The sequence below is a fragment of the Marmota flaviventris genome, chromosome 9 (genome assembly GCF_047511675.1).
Source record: "Marmota flaviventris isolate mMarFla1 chromosome 9, mMarFla1.hap1, whole genome shotgun sequence".
Classification (NCBI taxonomy): Eukaryota; Metazoa; Chordata; class Mammalia; order Rodentia; family Sciuridae; genus Marmota; species Marmota flaviventris.
In genome coordinates, this window is record NC_092506.1 from 57,109,983 (window position 1) to 57,129,800 (window position 19,818).

At 39.1% G+C, this 19,818-nt stretch overlaps 1 protein-coding gene across 1 annotated transcript in view; it reads right to left on the reverse strand.

Moving 5' to 3' along the window:
• Positions 1-19,818, reverse strand: part of Dnhd1 (dynein heavy chain domain 1) — a 103,473-nt gene that overhangs the window by 64,742 nt on the left and 18,913 nt on the right. Inside the window, exons 7-11 of the mRNA XM_034635264.2 lie at positions 10,756-11,004; positions 10,514-10,654; positions 10,332-10,383; positions 6,409-6,677; positions 6,079-6,322 (exon numbers count right to left, since the gene is read on the reverse strand). Of these exons, the coding sequence (XP_034491155.2) occupies positions 6,079-6,322; positions 6,409-6,677; positions 10,332-10,383; positions 10,514-10,654; positions 10,756-11,004 (955 nt within the window). The remainder of the gene's footprint in view (positions 1-6,078; positions 6,323-6,408; positions 6,678-10,331; positions 10,384-10,513; positions 10,655-10,755; positions 11,005-19,818) is intronic.

The following is a 19,818-nucleotide window of genomic DNA, read 5'->3' on the forward strand; positions in this document are numbered from 1 at the left end:
AAAAGTACACATTCATATGCTGGAGAAGGAACCTTCCTCAACATTGTACGGGCCATTTATGAAAAACCCAAAGCTATTATCATATGAATAGAAAAACACTAAAAACCTTTTCTTTTAAATGAGGACCAAGACAAGGATGTCCACTCTCACCACTTATATTCAATGTAGTCCTCAAAACATAAGACAAAACCAGGAGGCAAGAAAAGAAAATCAAAGGGATACAAATAGGAAAAGAAGTCCAACTATCTTTCTTTGCCAATGACATGATTCTGTATCTAGAAGATCCAAAAAAAAAAAAAAAAAAAAAAAAACTCCAACAGTAGACTTCTAGAGATTAGAAGTTCAGCAAAATACAAGATCAACACCCATAAAATCAATAGCTTTCCTACATTCCAATATTGATTCAGCTGAGGAAGAATTCAGGAAAACCATCCTATTCACAGTAACCTAAAAAACATAATAATGAAATAGTTGGGAATTAATCTAACTAAGGAGGTAAAAGAACTCTACAGTGATAATTGTAGTACGATGAAGGAAGAAATTGAAGAAGACTGTACAAGAGGGAAAGATCTTCCACATTCTTGGATAGGCAGAATTAATATTGTCAAAATGGCCATAGTATCCAAAGAAATATATAGATTCAGTGCAATCCCCATGAAAATACCAATGAATTCTTCACAGAATGAGAAAAAACAATTCTTACATTCATTTGGAAGAATAAGAGACCCAGAATAACCAAAGCAATACTGAGAAAGAATAGCAAAGCAGGAAGCATCACATTACCTGATCTGAAATTATACTACAGAGCTATAGCAACGAAACCAGCATGATATTGGCATCAAAATAGACGTGAAGACCAATGGAACAGAATAGAAGACACAGAGACAAATTCACATACCTACAGCCATCTGATACTTGACAAAGGTTCCAAAAATGTTTTTGGAGAAAAGACAATCTCTTAAACAAAAGATGTGGGAATACTGGATAGCTATTAGTAGAAAAATGAAAGTAGACCCCTATCTCTCACCCTGCAGAAAATCCAAATAGATATCGATAAAAGATTTAGGAATTAGACCAGAAACCTTGCAACTGCTAGAAGAAATCATAGTGTCAACACTCCATCATATAAGTGCTGGCACCAACTTTCTTAACAAGACCCCCAAGTGCAAGAAATAAAACCAAGAATCAATAAGTTGGATACCATCAAACTGAAAAGCTTCTGCACAGCAACAGAATGATTAAGAGCATGAGGATAGAGACTACAGACTGGGAGAAAATATTAGCTACCTACTCCTTCGATAAGGGATTAATATCCATAATATATAAAGAACTTTAAAAACTGAATACCAAAAGCAAAGAATGCCATCAATAAATGGGCTAAGGAACTAAACAGACACTTCTCAGAAGAAGAAATACAATCAATCAGCAAACATGAAAACATGTTCATCATCTCTAGCAATTAGAGAAATGCAAATCAAAACTACTCTAAGATTTCCTCTCACTCTAGTCAGAATGGCAGTTATCAAGAATACAAGCAATAATGAATGTTGGCAAGGATGTGGGGGAAAAGGTACACTCATACATTGATTGCTGGTGGGACTAAAATTTGGTGAAACCACTCTGGAAAATAGTATGGGAGATTCCTCAGAAAACTTGGAATGGTACCGCCATTTGATCCAGTTATCCTACTCCTTTGTTTATATACAAAGTACTTAAAATCAGCATACTACAGTGATGTAGCCACATCAATGTTGATAGGAGTTCAACTCACAATAGCTAAACTATGGATGCCCTTCAAGATATGAATGGATAAAAAATGTGGTATATATGAAATGGAATATTACTCAGCCTTAAAGAAGAATGAAATTCTGTCATTTGCTGGTAAATGGATGGACCTAGAGAATATTATGCTAAGTGAAATAAGCCAATCTCCCCAAAATCAAAGGCCAAATGTTTTCTCTGATAAGCAGATACTGATCCAGTTTTGGAGGTGAGTGGTGATGAATGAAGGAATTTTGGATTGTGCAGAGGGAAGCGAGGGGAGGGGAGGGGTTGTGGGGATGGGAAGGATGGGAGAATGAGACAGATATTATTACCCCATATACATGTATGATTACACTACTGGAGTGACTCTGCACAGCCAGAGGAATGAAAAGTTGTGCTCCATTTGTGTACAATATGCCAAAATGCATTCTATTGTCATGTATAACTAATTAGAACAGATTTTTTAAAACTGTTTTTAAATTAAAATATAAAAATAAAAATTTAAACAACAAAAGAATACAAATAACAATAATGCTGGTGAGATGTACAGGAAAAGGTGCATCTGTACTTTGTTGGTGGGCCTACAGTTTGGTACAGGAGGGAAGGATAGGTATCATGAAGATATAGGGATGATCAGTAGTGTAGAAAAAGAAGATTGAGAGGCAGAGTGGAGGGATGGGAAGGGGAGGCAATACTTCTTTAAAAAATAATGTCGTGTGCATATATAAATATACCACAGGGAATTTCACCTTTATGTATAAATAAAAAGAACCAATTCAATATAAATAAATAGATGAGCAAAAGGGAAATCTGTAGAGTAGAAGAAGGAGAACAGGGGAGGGAAAAGGGGGAATTATGAACTGAAATTGTATTCTATGCATGGGTGAGTTTGTCAGAATGAACACAACTAATATTATAACTATAAAGCTCTAATTAAAAAAATAAAGCTGGGTGTGGTGGTGCACGCCTGTAATCCCAGTTGCTTGGGAGGCCGAGGCAGGAGGATCATGAGTTCAAAGTTAGCCTCAGCAATGGCGAGGCACTAAGCAACTCAGTGAGAACTTATCTCTAAATAAAATACAAAATAGGGCTGGGGATGTGGCTCAGTTGGTCCAGTGCCCCCGAGTTCAATCCCCAATACCTCCCAAAATAAATTAATTGATTAATTAAATTTTAAAAATAAAAACATACAGTTTTAAAGCAAGAATTCAAACTCAGGCATCCTGGCTTTACTCTATTATTGCTCAAATTATAAACATATATTAAATAGTTAAATATAATGTACATATACATTATATATGTGTGTACATATATAACACACATACACATAAACATTTAAAACATTTTATGTAAAGTAAATTCTATCTCCTAGTAGCATCTCTGCAACCAGAAAGTGTAAAAGTGAATATAGAAAGCAGATAATTGAGACATTATGGGTACGGCACTTTCAGAGCCTTGGAGAAAGTAGTAGTTAAGAGGACAGATAATCAATAGCTGAGACTGACAAAACCTATCAAGAGGGAACTTATTGAAGGACACTCTATATTTAACAGAACACAGGATTTAAACTCATTCATGCTTTTTCAAAGTATCCCCCTCGTGCGTGACAGCCGGGCCATGACAATGGTTCTAATTTTGGACCAATAGTATCAGGCAGGTAAAGGCAAATAGGAGTGCAACCCAAATAGGGAGTACAACAGTGACACCTTATGGGATAAAAGAGCAATGGTTTGATAAAATAGGTTTTCTTGGCATTGGGAGCTAGAGATGGACAGGAAAACAGATTTGAGAGATATTTGGGAGGCACAAGAATGGAAAGGATTTTGTGAGGCCTTGGATGTAGTAGATTTAAGGAGGGGGAGTAATAAAGGATCACCCTAAGTTTCCTGCAAGACCAATTCACTGGAGTGTAAGTATGTTCTTCACTGTGCAAGGAGGTCCAAGAAGAAGAATAGAGTTAGAGGGTAAGAAGATAAAATATGATCAGCAAGAAGGATGAAAGTAGACAGAAAAGAAGAAGATGAATTTTAAGATGCACTAAATTCCTACTGCATGCCATATTGAATGCCAGAAGCACTACAAATAAATCTCCTTCCTGTAACCTTGAATGCATGCCCAGGTTACAAACAAAGAAACAGGAGCTCATAGATCTTAAGTCACAAAGCAAGTGAAAAACTGAGCCAGGATTCTAAATTCAGTGCTTGTCTCTCCCACCTGCTCCTTTCAAAGGGCCAGTTGATTCTGAACTAAGGATAAAGAAACTAACAAACTAGAAAGAAAGCATAGACTTCTGTATCAAGGTGAAGCAAATCCCGCCAAAAATAGGGCCAGAAAGAAAGCAGACCAATTACAGGCCCTCCCTTTTCCTGCCTTGCCAACTTGAATCCCCTGCACAAGAGCAACAAGTTTTAGTGGCCCATAAGATACCTAATGAGGCCTGTGCATCAATTTGCCAAGGAGCACAAGCACAGAGGGCTAGGCAGGCACACTCTTTCCCAGCCCTAATTCCAAGGCCTCTTCACCTTCATAAAAAAGCAGATTTGGGGGATCATGGGTCCAGTAGTACTAGTCTTTGTAGGAAGTAGATACTATTGATTACTCACTATCCTTGGAGGGTAAGTGAGGGAACAGAACATCCTCCCTATTTCCTAGGGAAAAAAAAATAGCTGGCTTACATCATGAGCTTCTCCAAGACCATCTCCAAGCTGAGGTACTTATCTAGTACACAATAGCATAAGACATCCTTCCCCTGGGAGAAAAGAAAAAAGAGGGGGAAATATCAGGTGGAAAACCAAATTTCTCAGAGACTGAGGGATATCAACAAGTGGGCTTTGACCTAATAGGGATAGAGGCAGCAAGAGGAGGGAAACCGAGACAAGCTGAGGAGGAAACAGAGAGCAGAGTAGTGTTGAGTCCCACTTTCTATATAGAAGTTTGGGATGAGACCACCACCTTTTGGGTTGCCCTCGTGCTAACATGAAATAGCCATCACAGAGTAGAAACCATGATGTGATATGTTGTGGCAGAAGAAGCCACCTCTAAAGCTTATAAGTCCCCGATAGTCTTAAATGGCAGGAGATTCAGAAAGTAGCAGAGAAGTGACAGCCAGTGACCTGGACGAGGTTTCTGCATGGAGAGTTGAGAGGCCCTGAAGTAAATACTATGGGGGTGGCTAGCTCAAGACAGAGACTGGATGAAGGATTTACTAAAACCCCAAAGATCTGTCATTCCAGAAGGAGCCAAGGAGGGGCCAAGATAGGAAGGGTAATCACTATGTGACCCCATTAGGCCAAGAAGACACATCTCAGCTACATCAACCAGGACACAGCATCACTAGAAACATCAATGTCAGGACCAGGCAAGGATGTAGCAGGTTTGGGGGATCATTCCAGCTTCCAAGGACCCCAGGATTTACAAAGAAGAGCATGCAGCCCAGCAGCCCTCCTCAGTGCCAGATGGCATCTGGGGAAGGAAAATTGAACAGAGGACACTTAAGAACAACATCATCAACAACAAAGAAACCCCAAACCCAGAACTGTGGTATGAATTTTGAATTCACCGAATACCCAAAACAGACTGAATTAGATCAGTGGCTGCTTTAAATGAAAAAAACTTTCTTTAATTGGGAAGGTAATGATCTTCTATCACTACCCACAGAAGTTAGGACTGAAGAGTGAGATAAGATCAGTTAAAGAAAGCAAGTGTTTACACATACAACATTTTTTGGTACCAGGGATAGAATGCAGAGGTGCTAACTGAGTCACATCCCCAGCCATTTTTTTTTTAATTTTGAGACAGGGTCTCACTATTTTGCATAGAGCCTCACTAAATTGCTGAGGCTGGCCTTAAACTTGTCATCCTTCTGCCTCAGCCTCCCGGGCCACTAGATTACAGATATGCACCACTGCTCCCAGCTTACACATATATATTGTGGCATAAATTCCCACTCTGTTACATGCAGAGAAGGGGGTACCCTAAATTCCTGAGTACCTCTGTGAAGAAACTGAACTCAGTAGCCCAAAGAGCAGTTAAACTTTCTATTAAGTCACATTTGGGTTAAATTACTTATATGTCATAATAATAAAAAATGTGGGGCAACAGCAATGTGATTCCCAGAGAGCATAGGGAATGAGCTGAGCCACTAGTGATCATAAATTTGATGCCAAAGGAAACAGGCTAAGTCCTGGAGCTCTGGGAGGCTTCAAAAGTCCAATTAGGGCCCTGTGCCAAAGGTCCCTGGAGAACATTCTAAGGACAAAGCAAGCTATGTGGACAGACATAAGGAGGAAAGGAGGGAAAATAAGCAGTACTCACCCAGCTCTGCCTTCATATTGTGGCAGCTAAGCAGCAGCAACTTTCCTCTTGTCAGCAACTCAATAGGCATATTGGAGACACGGGTCTGCCAATCATTCAGGGAGCTCACCAGCTGTATGTAGTTCTTGATGGGACAGCCTCTCATGTCTTCCAGCTTCTGGGGCCCCCAGGATTTCAGGAATTTATAAATATCTGTTATCCAGTGATGTTCCCTGCAGAAATCCTGCACCTCCCACTGCATGTCCTAAGTGTAGACAAGGTGATTAGGGCAGAAGGGGTGGCTATGAGGAAACTGGTGGGCAGTATTCCATTCCTTAAACCTGTTCTCACCTCCATCAGTGCATGTTGTATATTTAATGCCTGGTGGATTCGAAGGTTGTTGTCTAAGTCTTCCTGTAGCTGATTATAATTGGGGGGCAAGTACTGGCCCCGTAGCCTGTGCCCATGGACCTCCAGGAGATCAGCAATTGGCTGAGACTTCCAAGGTTTTACCAATCCTATTCTAGGGCCACAGAATATACGAACAGCATTGCTGGGTTGACCCAGGAACTTGGGCTTCAGGAATTCTATGTTTGAGTCTTCCTCTTCGACTTCATCATCTTCTAGTAAAGCACATGCATATCTAGTGGAGTACATCTGGAGTGCCTTCCAGAGCCCCTACACATATCTTCCCACCCTGAGTATGTGCACTTATATCACACCACATTCCCCATCCCCTGCCCATGAGTTTATAAATACATATACATCACAAACACAGTAAATCAGACCCCAGGAAGGAATTTGTTAGAATTCAGGTGCAGAGAGTAGAATTTACTCTAACTAGTGTCACAGGAAGGGAATTATTCCAACAAGTTATATGGGTTGCTAAGCATTCAGTGCTATGTGCAAATTGGGATGTTGATGCCACACCAACCAGCTATAAAACACTGTATCTGCTATGTACAATCTGCAGAGTGGATGGCATATATGCCTTTCTCCCCAACTAAATTCCTGGTTGAAGTCTCATGTAGACCTAATTAATGTATTCAAAATCACATATGACACCTAGGTGCAAGGGGGTCTGGGAAGTGTAGTTTATAGCATTCCAGCTTCCACAGAAAGAGTGGGGAGTGGGAAAGAATATTGAGCATGCCAGTCCTCAAGTGTCTGTCCTAACAAATATCCTTGACCCTAGCCTCCCCCTTAACACTTTAGGAACTGGTTAATTGCCAAGATCAGGATTCCTGTAAAAACTTTTTTCAAAACAAAAAAAAAGGCAAAAAAGCATCAAAATGTTCAGAAATTATATCTGTTGCACCCATATCTAAACTATATAGTGCTTCTGAGGCTCAGACCTCAGATCTCTTCTCCATCTTACACACTCCCTAGGTCTCATCCAGCCTCATAGCTTTTAAGTACCATCTGGTTGTATCCAGATTTATCCCTAGTCCAGGTCTCTCCCTGAATTCTAATCCCACTTAAATGACTGCCTACTCCACATCTCTATAGATAATCTAACATACATTCAAACTTAACAGGGACAAAAATGAGCTCTGATTTCTTTTCCCCACTTCATTGAAAATTCTTTCTTCAATAGTCTTCTAATTTCAGTAAAGAGAACTGACTATATTCTCTAGTCAAAATCTTTAGTCATCTTTCACTCTTCTACCCAAAGCCAACTAATTCTCACCATATCTACCATCACCTGCCCTATCAGGGAAGTCCCAATCACCACTTCTCTCACTGCATTATTGCAATACCCTTCTAACTTTTCTCCCTGGTTTGGCCATTGTCTCTAACACCTTACAGTTTATATTCCACATAAAAACAAGAATAATAACACCAGAAGGGATTCTGAGATGATAACAGTAACAATATAGTTTCAAAATCCCCACATTAATATAATAGAGCAATTAAATAGCAAAACCAAAACTGGTTAACATTTTTAACAAATGGGGACAAGGGATCCTTACAAATTCCAAAACGTAAGTGAGTAGGGACAGACCACTCACAGCCTCAAGACCCACATGTATCAGGATTTGTGAGTAAGGAGATAGAGGGGAATAACAAGACAACAGAAAAAACAGGAAAAACCCCAAAATATTTTGCAGTACTGGGGATAGAACCCACGGGTGCTTTACCCCTGAGCTACATCCCCAGTCCTTTTTGGGGGACATAGTCTCACTAAATTGCCCAGGCTGACCGCCAATTTATAATCCTCCTGCTTCAGCCTTTCTATTCATTGGGATTACAGGTATGTGCCACCACACCAGGCTTTTTATTTGTGGTGGTGTCTTTGTTTTGGTACTGGGCTTGGAACTTAGGGGCACTTTACCACTGAGTTACATTTTCAGTTCTTTTTATTTTTAATTTTGGAAGACAGGGTCTCACTAAATTGCTGAGGCTGGCCTCTAACTTTCAGTCCTCCTCCTTCAGCCTTCCAAGTCATTGGGATCATAGGCATATGTCACCACAAGTGCTCATTTTAGCCCTTTTTAATTTATTTTGAGACATGGCCTTGCTAGGTTGTAGAAGCTGTCCTCATACTTGTGATTCACCTGTCTCGGCCTCCTAAGTAGCAGAGAACATGCCTGGGATTACATTTCATATTTTCATAAGTAGGAATTTTGGAGTATTTTGTAATTTGGTTGCTGAGCTATATAAATCTTGTCTTATTTAAGTATAGATTTCTCAGTTGGAGGTATGTTTCTTAAAAACTATTAGTAATGTTTTATCTGCTACACATTTATTTTATTGAAAATTGCTCCATTTTTCTTAAGAATCTAGAGACAATCTTAAATCAGAACTTTGGTTCTATTTCTCCATTATATTAATCTGATTTTGCAGATCTTTTTCCCCTGAAGTTTTTTAATATGTATATTTTTAGTTGTAGTTGGACACAATATCTTTATGTATGTATGTGTATGTATGTATGTGGTGCTGAGGACTGAACCCAGGATTCACACGTGCTAGGCTCTACCACTGAGCCACAACCCCAGCCCTCCCCTAAAGTTTTATACAAAAGTTTCAAGAATGACACTATGAACTCTCTTATCCATCCACTTGGATTTAATAACATTTGTCACATTGTTCTGATTTTCCTTCTATGTTTTAGTCTCCCCTAAACTATTTGAAAGTAAAATACAAATATCATGACATTTTACTCCTAAATACATCAGTCTATGCTGCTCTTTAAAAAATGGAATGGATGACCTTAGGCATTGAAGGTGGTATTTGAAATTTCAGAATTTAGAATAAAAATTTAAGTTTTTAAAAACAATTCCAAGGAAGTTAAAGCAGCATATAATGAGAAAATACAGTGAAGAGTCTGATTTATTTAAGTCTTTAATACTAATAATAGTAGAAGATCTGTAGCATGAATTACTAAATACTCAGCACTATTCTAGACACATTACCTCTTCTAACCTTCAAAACCATCCTTTTTCTTAGGTAGTTTTGTTATTTCCACCGTGCAGACCAGTAAATTAATGTGTTTCATTCCAAAGTCTTTCCCCTTTCCAATGCACTATGTAAAACAAATATCAATAGTCTCTATAAATTAACCTAAACTCATTTTTGGAAAAAGGGTTCCCCAAACACTGTGATTTGTAAAAAGAAAAAAAAGGCTCTTTTTATTGAACTTTTTTTCATTGTCATCTTTTCCTTAAATTAACTTCCTCTTTAAATCATTGTAATGAAGACATTATCAGTTAAATGGGAAAATTAAAAAGCATCTATATGTCAGATATGATTTTGAATACATTTCATGGTTTTATTTGTGACAGTATTAGTACTCTAAATAAAAGAAATGTAAAGATGTATTCCTTCCCTGAGGGTTAACAAATTTGAGAATATCTCAATAATACTAATGAATTATTCCATAGGAAATGAAAAGAACTGTATAAATTAAATATTGAATGAGTAGAACTCTTCAAACAAGTCCAAATTAACCTAGCAATCTAATTCAACAGGATATAAAATATAACTATGATGTTAGAAAAAAAAAAAAACTTAAGAAGATGAACCAGGGGAAGGACAGTGTACTCACACTCTTTATATTCTCCCTCACTGCACATGAATTAGCAAGCAAGAACACCCCCCAACTCTCCCAACTCCCAACACACATGTGCAATTCCTAGGTTAGAGCTGGTCCATTCATACCCAAGGCCTGCCTCTATAGCTTGGGCCTCCTGATCATTTCCCATACCATTCATGCTCTTTATGTTCCCTTCCCCTCTTCCCAGCCTTCCTACTCCCTAAATCTCCTTGAATACCTTCAGAATACAGGAGATCCCTGGAGGTCTTCAGGTCTGCAGACTGCATTACCTTCATGTTAGGATATGGAGAAGAGGAAGAAATTGGGGGAAAGAACGGATTCAAACCAGTCTGAGAGCTTCTAATAACAGACGTAGGAACCAGGGATTTTTATAGCCATTCCCCTGCCCAATTCAGATACCTGCAGAGCAGAGTTCTTGATAGACTGTAGGCCGCCAGTTACAATCTGGATCATATTTTCAATACAGGGCACTTGTGATAGCTGGCCACAATCATCACTGAAGACCAACTGTGATACGAGAAAGGGTTTTTGCCTTGGAGCCTGTAAAAGAAGGGTCAAGAAAGATTGTGTTGCTATATGTCATTATATATCTCTCACCACCTGGCCCTTGAATGCCTTCCCATCTCCACCCACCACCTCACTTGTAGGATGTTGGCGACAAAAGAGGTTATTTCATCTTCTAAGATTGAAACAAGGCTCTGACAAATCATGTAGTTGATCAGGCGGGCCAACTTTCCTAGTTGCAGTAACCATGTCTCTGCTTGCTTCAGCTTCTGCTTTAGCTTCTGGCACTGTACCCTCTGAGTGCATATGGAGCCTTGACCTGTCTTGTTGCAGTTTTGTACATATTCCTGCAGCTTCTGTTGCATGTAGTATGTATCCTCATGAACCTGTCAGCATAAAGAGTGGAAACTAACTGGAGATAGAAGTATGGAGAGTAAATAGCCACCCACTGGTCTCTGCAAACAATCAGGTCTAGAACCCAGAACCTAGATATGCACACAGAGTGCTCCTTTTAAGTTGAGATTAGCCCCAGAATTTGTTTTGACTTGTTTGCTGGTTTTGGCAGTACTGGGGACTAAATTTAAGGCCTTGAAAATCAAGACAAATGTACCACTGAGCTACATTTTGAGCCCCAGCCCCAGAATTATTATTATTTTTTTGTGGTGTTACGGATTAAATCCAGGGCCTTGTGCATGCAAGGGAAACACTCTGTCAACTGAGCTATATCCCCAGCCCTAGCCCAGAAATTTTTATGTGACCTGAGAAGACACAAAATGCAGGACATCTTTTAAGAGGAGGCCTAATGTGCTAATGCAATAGGCCAGCCCTATCACATATATTTTGAATATATTCAAAGCCCTCAGGATGGAACTTTAGAAAATTTGTGTCTATAGAACTTCACTAATCATCAAGAATGCAAGCACCAATAAATGTTGGTGAGGATGTGGGGGAAAAGGTATACTCATACATTGTTGGTGGGACTGCAAATTGGTGCAACCACTCTGCAAAGTAGTATGGAGATTCCTCAGAAAACTTGGAATGGAACCACCATTTGACCCAGTCATCCACTCCTAGGTTTATACTAAAGGACTTAAAATTAGCATACTACAGTGACATAGCCACATTAATATTTATTGCAGCTAAATTCACATTGCTAAATTATGGAACCAACCTAGGTGCCCTTCGACTGATGAATGGATAAAGAAACTGTGGTATATACACTTTAAAGAAGAATGAAATTATGGCATTTGCCAGTAAATGGATGGAACTGGAGAATATTATGCTAAGTAAATCAAGCCAATCCAAAAAAAATCAAAGGCTAAATGTTTTCTCCAATATGGGTATGATAATTCATATTAAGGGGAGCAGGTAGAATAGAGGTATGTTGGAATAGAGGAGAGTGAAGAGAGGGGAGGGGGCAAGGGAGTAGGAATGATAGTAGAATGAATCAGACATTATTACCCTATGTGCATATATGATTACATGGCCTGTGTAACTCTGCACCATGTACAACCAGATGAATGAGAAGTTATACTCCATTTATATATGATGTGTCAAAATGCATTCTACTGTTATGTATAACTAATTATATCAATTTTTTTTTTAAAAAAAGAAGCAAACAAACAAAAAACACCAAGAACTTCACAATACATAGAACAGACAAAAAAATAGGTGAGTAAAGCTCAGCAATAATTCCAGAACATGGACTTAACCATTAGGTCTGGGTAATGTGGCCTGCTAAGTAGCATAATATTGTTTTATGTTCTAGTAAAAGCTATTTCTGGACACTAACAGACTTTCTATTGAAGGAGGGGAAATGTGGGACAAAGCTTGGGAGTCTCTTTGGAATTCTTCACAGATCTAGGAGGGTTCTCAGCCTATGCAGAGAATTGATGATTGTCAAGTTCTATTGAGGAACATAAGGGAGAAATAATAAAGCTATACTGGTCCAGATAGACCCTTTGCCCTTGATGTTGTCCTGTTCCTTGCGATGCTGCACAGAGCTCATGATTAGAACTGATTGGTCCAATCTGTGGATTGTGTTTACACTATTCATGTGCTCAAGTCTCAGTCTTCAGAACTGTAGTTAAGTCCTAAGCAAGGCACATGATACACAAACATGTCCTCAGGCTTGGTAAAGTGTGCCCTTCCCACCACATAGCCCTTAGTCCAGAACACCATCGTTATCTAGAAACTTGTATGGCTCATCCACTACACTGTGAGCTCCTTAAGGAAGGACCCTCTATTAAGCCTCATTTCATTTTTTTAATTGCTTAATATGGTGCCCAGTATCAAATAGGTCCACCATAAATTTTTGTATAAAGAATATAACATCTCACATGGAAAGGGTCTACTGAGCATCAATTAGTGCTAAGAGCCAAGTATATGATGCATGGCATTTTTGGTCTAAAGGTGACGCCAGCTAGCCATTGAGATGATATGATTATGTTAAGATTTGCATTCATATGGATATTGGACTCCTGCTGTTCACCTAGGCTGGCTATGGGACTCCTGGAGAGTTCCCATTGGTTGGGGAAGTACAGTAGGAGGGAGTTCCGGGGGAGGAGCTCTCTCTGCGGGTCCGGGAGGAGGCCGCGTGTGTGGAAAAAATCTCCCCGGGCGGTATCGGACATTGGCGGCAGTTTCAAAAAATAAACTTTGTTCCTGCTTGAGTGGCTCGTGATTTTGTGCCCAGCCAGACTGCGGCAACTGGCGGCCTGCACGGGGAACGCCTGAAGTTTGGAGGTGAGTAAAATTGCTCGCCCCTGAGGGAAGGCAACAAAATGGGTGACCATTTCAAAAAACAATGTGTTCTCGTTTTGATTTATCTTGTTTTTGTTTCAAGCTGCCTATCCCTAGAATTTTCTCAGGCAAACTGGGAAAAATGGTTGGCTCAAGGTTTGAAGTTGTTCGGCCCTGAGAAAGAGAAAATTGATACAACTATTCTTTGTTCGGTTTTTGTTTCATTCTGTTTCGGTTTTGTTTTATGCTATCTTATTGGGTTGCGTTACCTTTATAGTAGATTAGAAACTAGTAAAAAACAAACCGAAAGACTGTTAAGTAAATTGTTAGAGGTCCAGACTATGGTAGAAAACATGTTAGGTCAAGCGAAAGAGAAGGTCTCTCAAGCTAGTCAGACAGAGGAAGATTTGAAGAAAGAAAGCTTAGAGGAAAAACAACCATCAGGCGGGGAATTACAACAGGAGGCTGCTACTAACCCCGTTCTATCACCAGAGGGCGTAATTCAACCAACAGCTCCATCTACAGCTGAGCGGCCCTCAACTCCCGTAGTTGATGGACGGAATCCTGAGGCAGGACCCCGAAGATTAACATGCCCTGTACTTGAGCAGGCAGGAGGGCAACGAATTCACCGTGCTTTAGATTTCAAAACAGTGAAGCAATTAAAGGAGGCTGTAACAACCTACAGGCCGCAAGCACCCTTCACTGTGAGCATGGTCGAATCCATTACCAACTTAGACATGACGCCAGCAGATTGGGCTAACATGTGTCGATCTGTGCTAAATGGAGGACAATATTTGTTATGGAAGGTTGCCAATGAGGAATTTTGCATGGAGACATCTAGGCGAAATGCAACAGCCGGTTACCCTCAAAGAAATCTAGAGATGTTATTAGGAAAAGGACCTTATGAGGGTCAACGGCAACAAATTGAATATGATCCTGGCGTATATGCACAAATTGCTGCAGACGTAGTTAGGGCATGGAAAACTTTACAGGGGCATGGAGATTTACAAGGACAATTATCTAAGGTAATACAAGGAGCTAATGAACCTTACGCTGAATTTGTAGATAGGCTTATTCAGACAGCATCTAGAGTATTTGGAGATACAGAACAGGCAATGCCATTTATAAAACAACTGGCTTATGACCAAGCAAATTGTTGCTGCAGAGAGGTCATCAGACCATGGAAACATGAAGATTTAAACACATATATTAAATTATGTAGAGACATTAATGAACAAGGGCAAGTCTTAGCAGCAGTACAACAGGCTTTAGATGCCAGGCCAAAACCATGCTATAATTGTGATCAAACAGGACATTTTAAAAGGAGTTGCCCCATAGGAGGAGGGTTTAACAAGGCTAGGTATCAAAGGAATAGAATACCGGGTATTTGCCCACGATGCCGTAGAGGGAAACATTGGGCTAATGAATGCCGTTCTCAAACCACCATAGAAGGTATTCCGTTATCAAAAAACAGACAAGGACCAAGTGTTTACCCCACGATATTGTGGAGAAAGACATCAGGCTCCATTGCCAAAAAACAGACTGGAGGGCCCAATGGTCCGGGGCCCAAAACCACAAATATACGGGGCAGTGGAGGAACCCAGCAACACCATCAAGGTAGTGCCCAGGACGCATTATCCATTAAATCCCTCATCAGACAAACTAGAGGGAGCGCAGGGTTGGACATCTGCGCCTCTGCCAGAGCAGTACTAACTCCAGAGATGGGAGTTCAAATCATTCCCACAGGAGTAAAAGGACCTCTTCCCCAAGGAACAGTAGGCTTATTATTGGGACGCAGTTCTTCAACACTAAAAGGACTTATGATAAGTCCTGGGGTAATTGATCCCGATTATGAAGGTGAAATAAAAATTATAGCTAGTTCTCCAAGAGGTATATCAGTAATTTCACCAGGAGATAGAATAGCACAGTTATTAATAATACCCAGCCTACATGATAAATTTTCCAGTTGTACTGTAGAAAGAGGTTCCAGGGGATTAGGCTCCACAGGTGTAGATTGGGCTATGCTGTCTTTAAATCTAGATTCTCGCCCAATGCTAAAACTAAATATTCAAGGACATGACTTTAATGGGCTACTTGATACAGGTGCAGACCTTAGCATCATATCTCATCAAGAATGGCCGAAACATTGGCCATTACAACAAGCCACTCAAACGCTTCGAGGCCTAGGAGTGGCAACTAATCCCCATAGAAGTGCAATGGTATTAGATTGGAAGGACCCTGAAGGATGTGAAGGAACTATACAGCCCTATGTATTGGATCATCTTCCTATAAATTTATGGGGACGAGATGTCCTAGATCAATTAGGTTTGACATTAACAAATAACATCAATCCTAATGCGCCCACTACTAGGGCTAGACAAGGCTTTAGGAAAGAAGAAAGATTAAGAGAACAAGAACAAGGTATGACAGCACCAATTCAAATAGATCAAAAAACAAATAGACATGGATTGGGTTTTCAGAAAGGGCCACTGAGACAATCAAAATTACTTGGAAATCAGAAAGACCAGTGTGGGTTCCTCAGTGGCCCCTGACTAAAGAAAAGATACAAATAGCCCATGACCTGGTCAAACAACAATTAGCGGAGGGACATATACAACCTTCCATATCTCCCCATAATACTCCCATTTTTGTCATTAAAAAGAAATCTGGTAAATGGAGATTATTACAAGATTTAAGAGCCATTAATAATGAGATGGTTATTATGGGACCTGCTCAATCAGGGATTCCCCAATTGTCTGCTTTACCAAAAACCTGGTATGTTTTAGCTATAGATATTAAAGATTGTTTTTTTTCAATTCCAATTCATCCCAAGGATAGTCCACATTTTGCATTTACTATCCCTGCACTAAATCATGAAGGTCCTGATCAGAGATATGAATGGAAAGTACTCCCTCAAGGGATGGCTAATAGTCCAACTATGTGTCAAATTTATGTTAACAAAGCAATCCAGCCACTTAGAAATCAAAATCCTGAACTACAAATATTTCACTATATGGATGATGTGTTATTGGCACATAAAGATAAAAACACATTGCTAGAATGTTATGCCACACTTACAAATTTATTAAAAAATTATAATCTAGAGATAGCAATAGATAAAGTACAATTAAATCTTCCAATTAATTATTTAGGGGTTTTATTATCCTCAACCATGGTCCGTCCACCCAAAATTCAAATACGAGTAGATCAACTCAAATCACTTAACGACTTTCAAAAGTTATTAGGAGACATAAATTGGATAAGGCCTTATCTAGGCATACCAACAGGAGAGTTGGGACCTTTATTTGATATTCTAAAAGGTCCATCAGATCCAAATTCACCCCGCATGTTGACGCCTGAAGCAAGAAAGGCATTAAAAATCATTGAAACATATATGGAAAATATGCATTTGGATAGAATTGATATAAGTTTGCCTTTATTATTTATTGTACTGCCAACAAAAAATATTCCTACAGGAGTATTCTGGCAAGAAGGTCCATTATTGTGGATACATTTATCTTATTCTCCTAACACTATTCTTACTAGGTATCCTGAGGCTGTAGGACAATTAATACTCAAAGGAATAAAAGCAGCCAAGGGAGTGTTTGGGATTTCTCCCAATAAAATTATTACTCCATATACTATAGATCAAATTGATGAGTTAGCTAATGAGTTAAATACTTGGGCAATAATCATGTGTAAATCTAATGTTTCATTTGATAATCACTTACCGTCTAATCCTTTGTTGTCTTTTTGGTCTAAACATCCTGTAGTTTTTCCAAAGATGACAAAAAAAACCCCTATCATAAATGCTCCAAATATATTCACTGATGGGTCAAATAATGGTACAGCAGCAGTAGTTACCCCTGATCAAACTTTTACATTTTTAGTACCCAAACAATCAGCTCAAAAGGTAGAGCTTAATGCAGTATTACAAGCTTTTATGATGTTTAAAGATTCTATATTTAATTTATTTTCTGATAGTCAGTATGTAGTTAATGCTATAGTATCCCTTGAAGATGCTGGTAGGATTTCCCCTTCTTCTACTGTTTTCTCTTTGTTTTCCACTATACAAAGTCTAATCTGGGACAGAAAAGATCCATTCTTTATAGGACATATCAGGGCACATACAGGGTTGCCTGGAGCCCTTAGTTTGGGCAATGAGTTAGCAGATAAATCTACACATGACATACATATTTTCTCCACAATAGAAGAAGCTATAAATTTTCATAAAAGGTTCCATGTCAATGCTAATACTTTACAAAAGCGTTTTAAAATAACTAAGGAACAAGCTAGACAAATAATAAAACAATGTCAAAATTGTGTGACATTTTTACCACAAGTTAATCTTGGAGTCAATCCTAGAGGACTGATACCTAACCATATTTGGCAGATGGACGTCACACACTTGCCAGAATTTGGAAAATTAAAATATTTACATGTTACAGTTGATACTTCTTCCGGATTTCTGATGGGCTCCCTTCATGCCGGAGAAAAAACTAAAGATGTTATAGCTCATTGCTTACAAAATTTTGCCACTGTGGGCGTTCCAAAACAGTTAAAAACCGATAATGGTCCTGGTTATACGTCCACCTCTTTTAAACAATTTTGCTCATCATTTGGCATTACTCACATAACAGGAATTCCATACAATCCACAAGGACAAGGCATAGTTGAAAGAGCTCATCAAACTATTAAAATGTACTTATTAAAACAAAAGGAGGGAATTGGAAAGGGGTATATATCCCCCAAAGATAAACTTAAAATAACCCTTTTTACTCTAAACTTTTTAAATTTGGATTCATCAGGGCTTAGTGCTGCGGAAAGACATTTGTATCCAAAAAATGTACATAAGCCTAAGGTACTTTGGAAAGATATTCTAACAGGACAATGGAAAGGTCCTGACCCAGTGATAGTCTGGAGTCGGAGCTCTGTTTGTGTTTTTCCACAGGAAGAACAGCAGCCGATTTGGATTCCAGAGAGATTAACCAAAACAATTTCTACAGACCAAAAGGAAGATGATTCGACTCAAATCCATAACAGCTGATATCCAGATTTCCAGCTTGGCTATTCTTACATCTGCGACAGTGATTAACCAGGATGTATTTTTCAATATCTATTTTATTATTGCTTTTTCCCACATCATAAAGTTCTATTTTATTTTTGAGCTCATACAGACCTAGGTTAATGTTTTTTCTGATCAGTTTTATTTTTTGACTGTGGAGTTTTTGAACATTGCAATGGAGATTTCACCTAGGTAAAGCTACAAGGCCTTTACTATTGTCTTATGTGTTATATGTTACGTGTGCACACTTCTGTTTTGTGTTGTATGTCTGTATGTGCGTATGTCCATGTATCACATATGAGGAGTGCTCATGCACATGGATCCAAAAAATTTTTTTTTATTCAAGTGATTTTAATAGTTTAATTTAATTTGGGTAAACAGCTGTTGAGGATTGTTTTAATATATGAACAAATAGAAGGTTAACAGATCTGTTTGTTTACTTTCATCTTTCCTTTTCATTATATTTAATAATTCTGCTCAGGATAATGTAAATTGTTCTAAATATTGTTTTCTTAGTACCTGTTGAAATGTTACATATTTTTTTTTAGCATCATTGTCAAAATTCCTATTTTCATCCCAGTGCCGGTGAAGACAAAGATAAAACCAAACTACAACTTCTTCGAGAGTTATCACAACAAACCGTGTAAACTGATACATCAATGATTTATAACTCAACAAGTAATGCTCAATCAATGAGTCGATTTATTTTGGAAGGATATGGACATATTGATAGATTCCTCTGCTTTGAACTGCTTACAGAACTTGCCTGGACTATGTATCACTTGTATGCTTTATTTTGGGAGGATATGGACATATTGATAGATTCCTCTGCTTTGAACTGCTTACAGAACTTGCCTGGACTATGTATCACTTGTATGCTTTGTGATCTATTCGTTGATGCAGCGAATTATGGTAGTGCTAGCGTATCTTTGCTGATGTGTCACCAGTGATGTAATTTTTCCTAGGAGCCGTTAATTGACTTGGTGTCATGACATTTCTGTATCCTCCTCCCTTCTACTAGTGATGGTCTAATTTTGGGGGCCAACAGAGGTGAGGTAAAGAACCTCACCCCCCAACCGGCACCAAGGGCCAAATTTGGGGGCCAACAGAGGTGAGGCAAAGAACCTCACCCCCCCACTGGTACATAGGCCTATCCACAAGTATGGCTATATGCTGGACCGGTAGTCAGTGACGGGTATGATCCAATTGCAGTGGTATCAACCTAAGACAGGAGGCTGACGCCTAAAAGTCAGTTTTCCGATGACGGGTAAGAACCATATGTTGAATTGGACAAACCTAACAGGCACGGTCCCTAGCCAGATTGCTTGTTACTTAAACAGAAGGGGGGAGATGCTAAGAGCCAAGTATATGATGCATGGCATTTTTGGTCTAA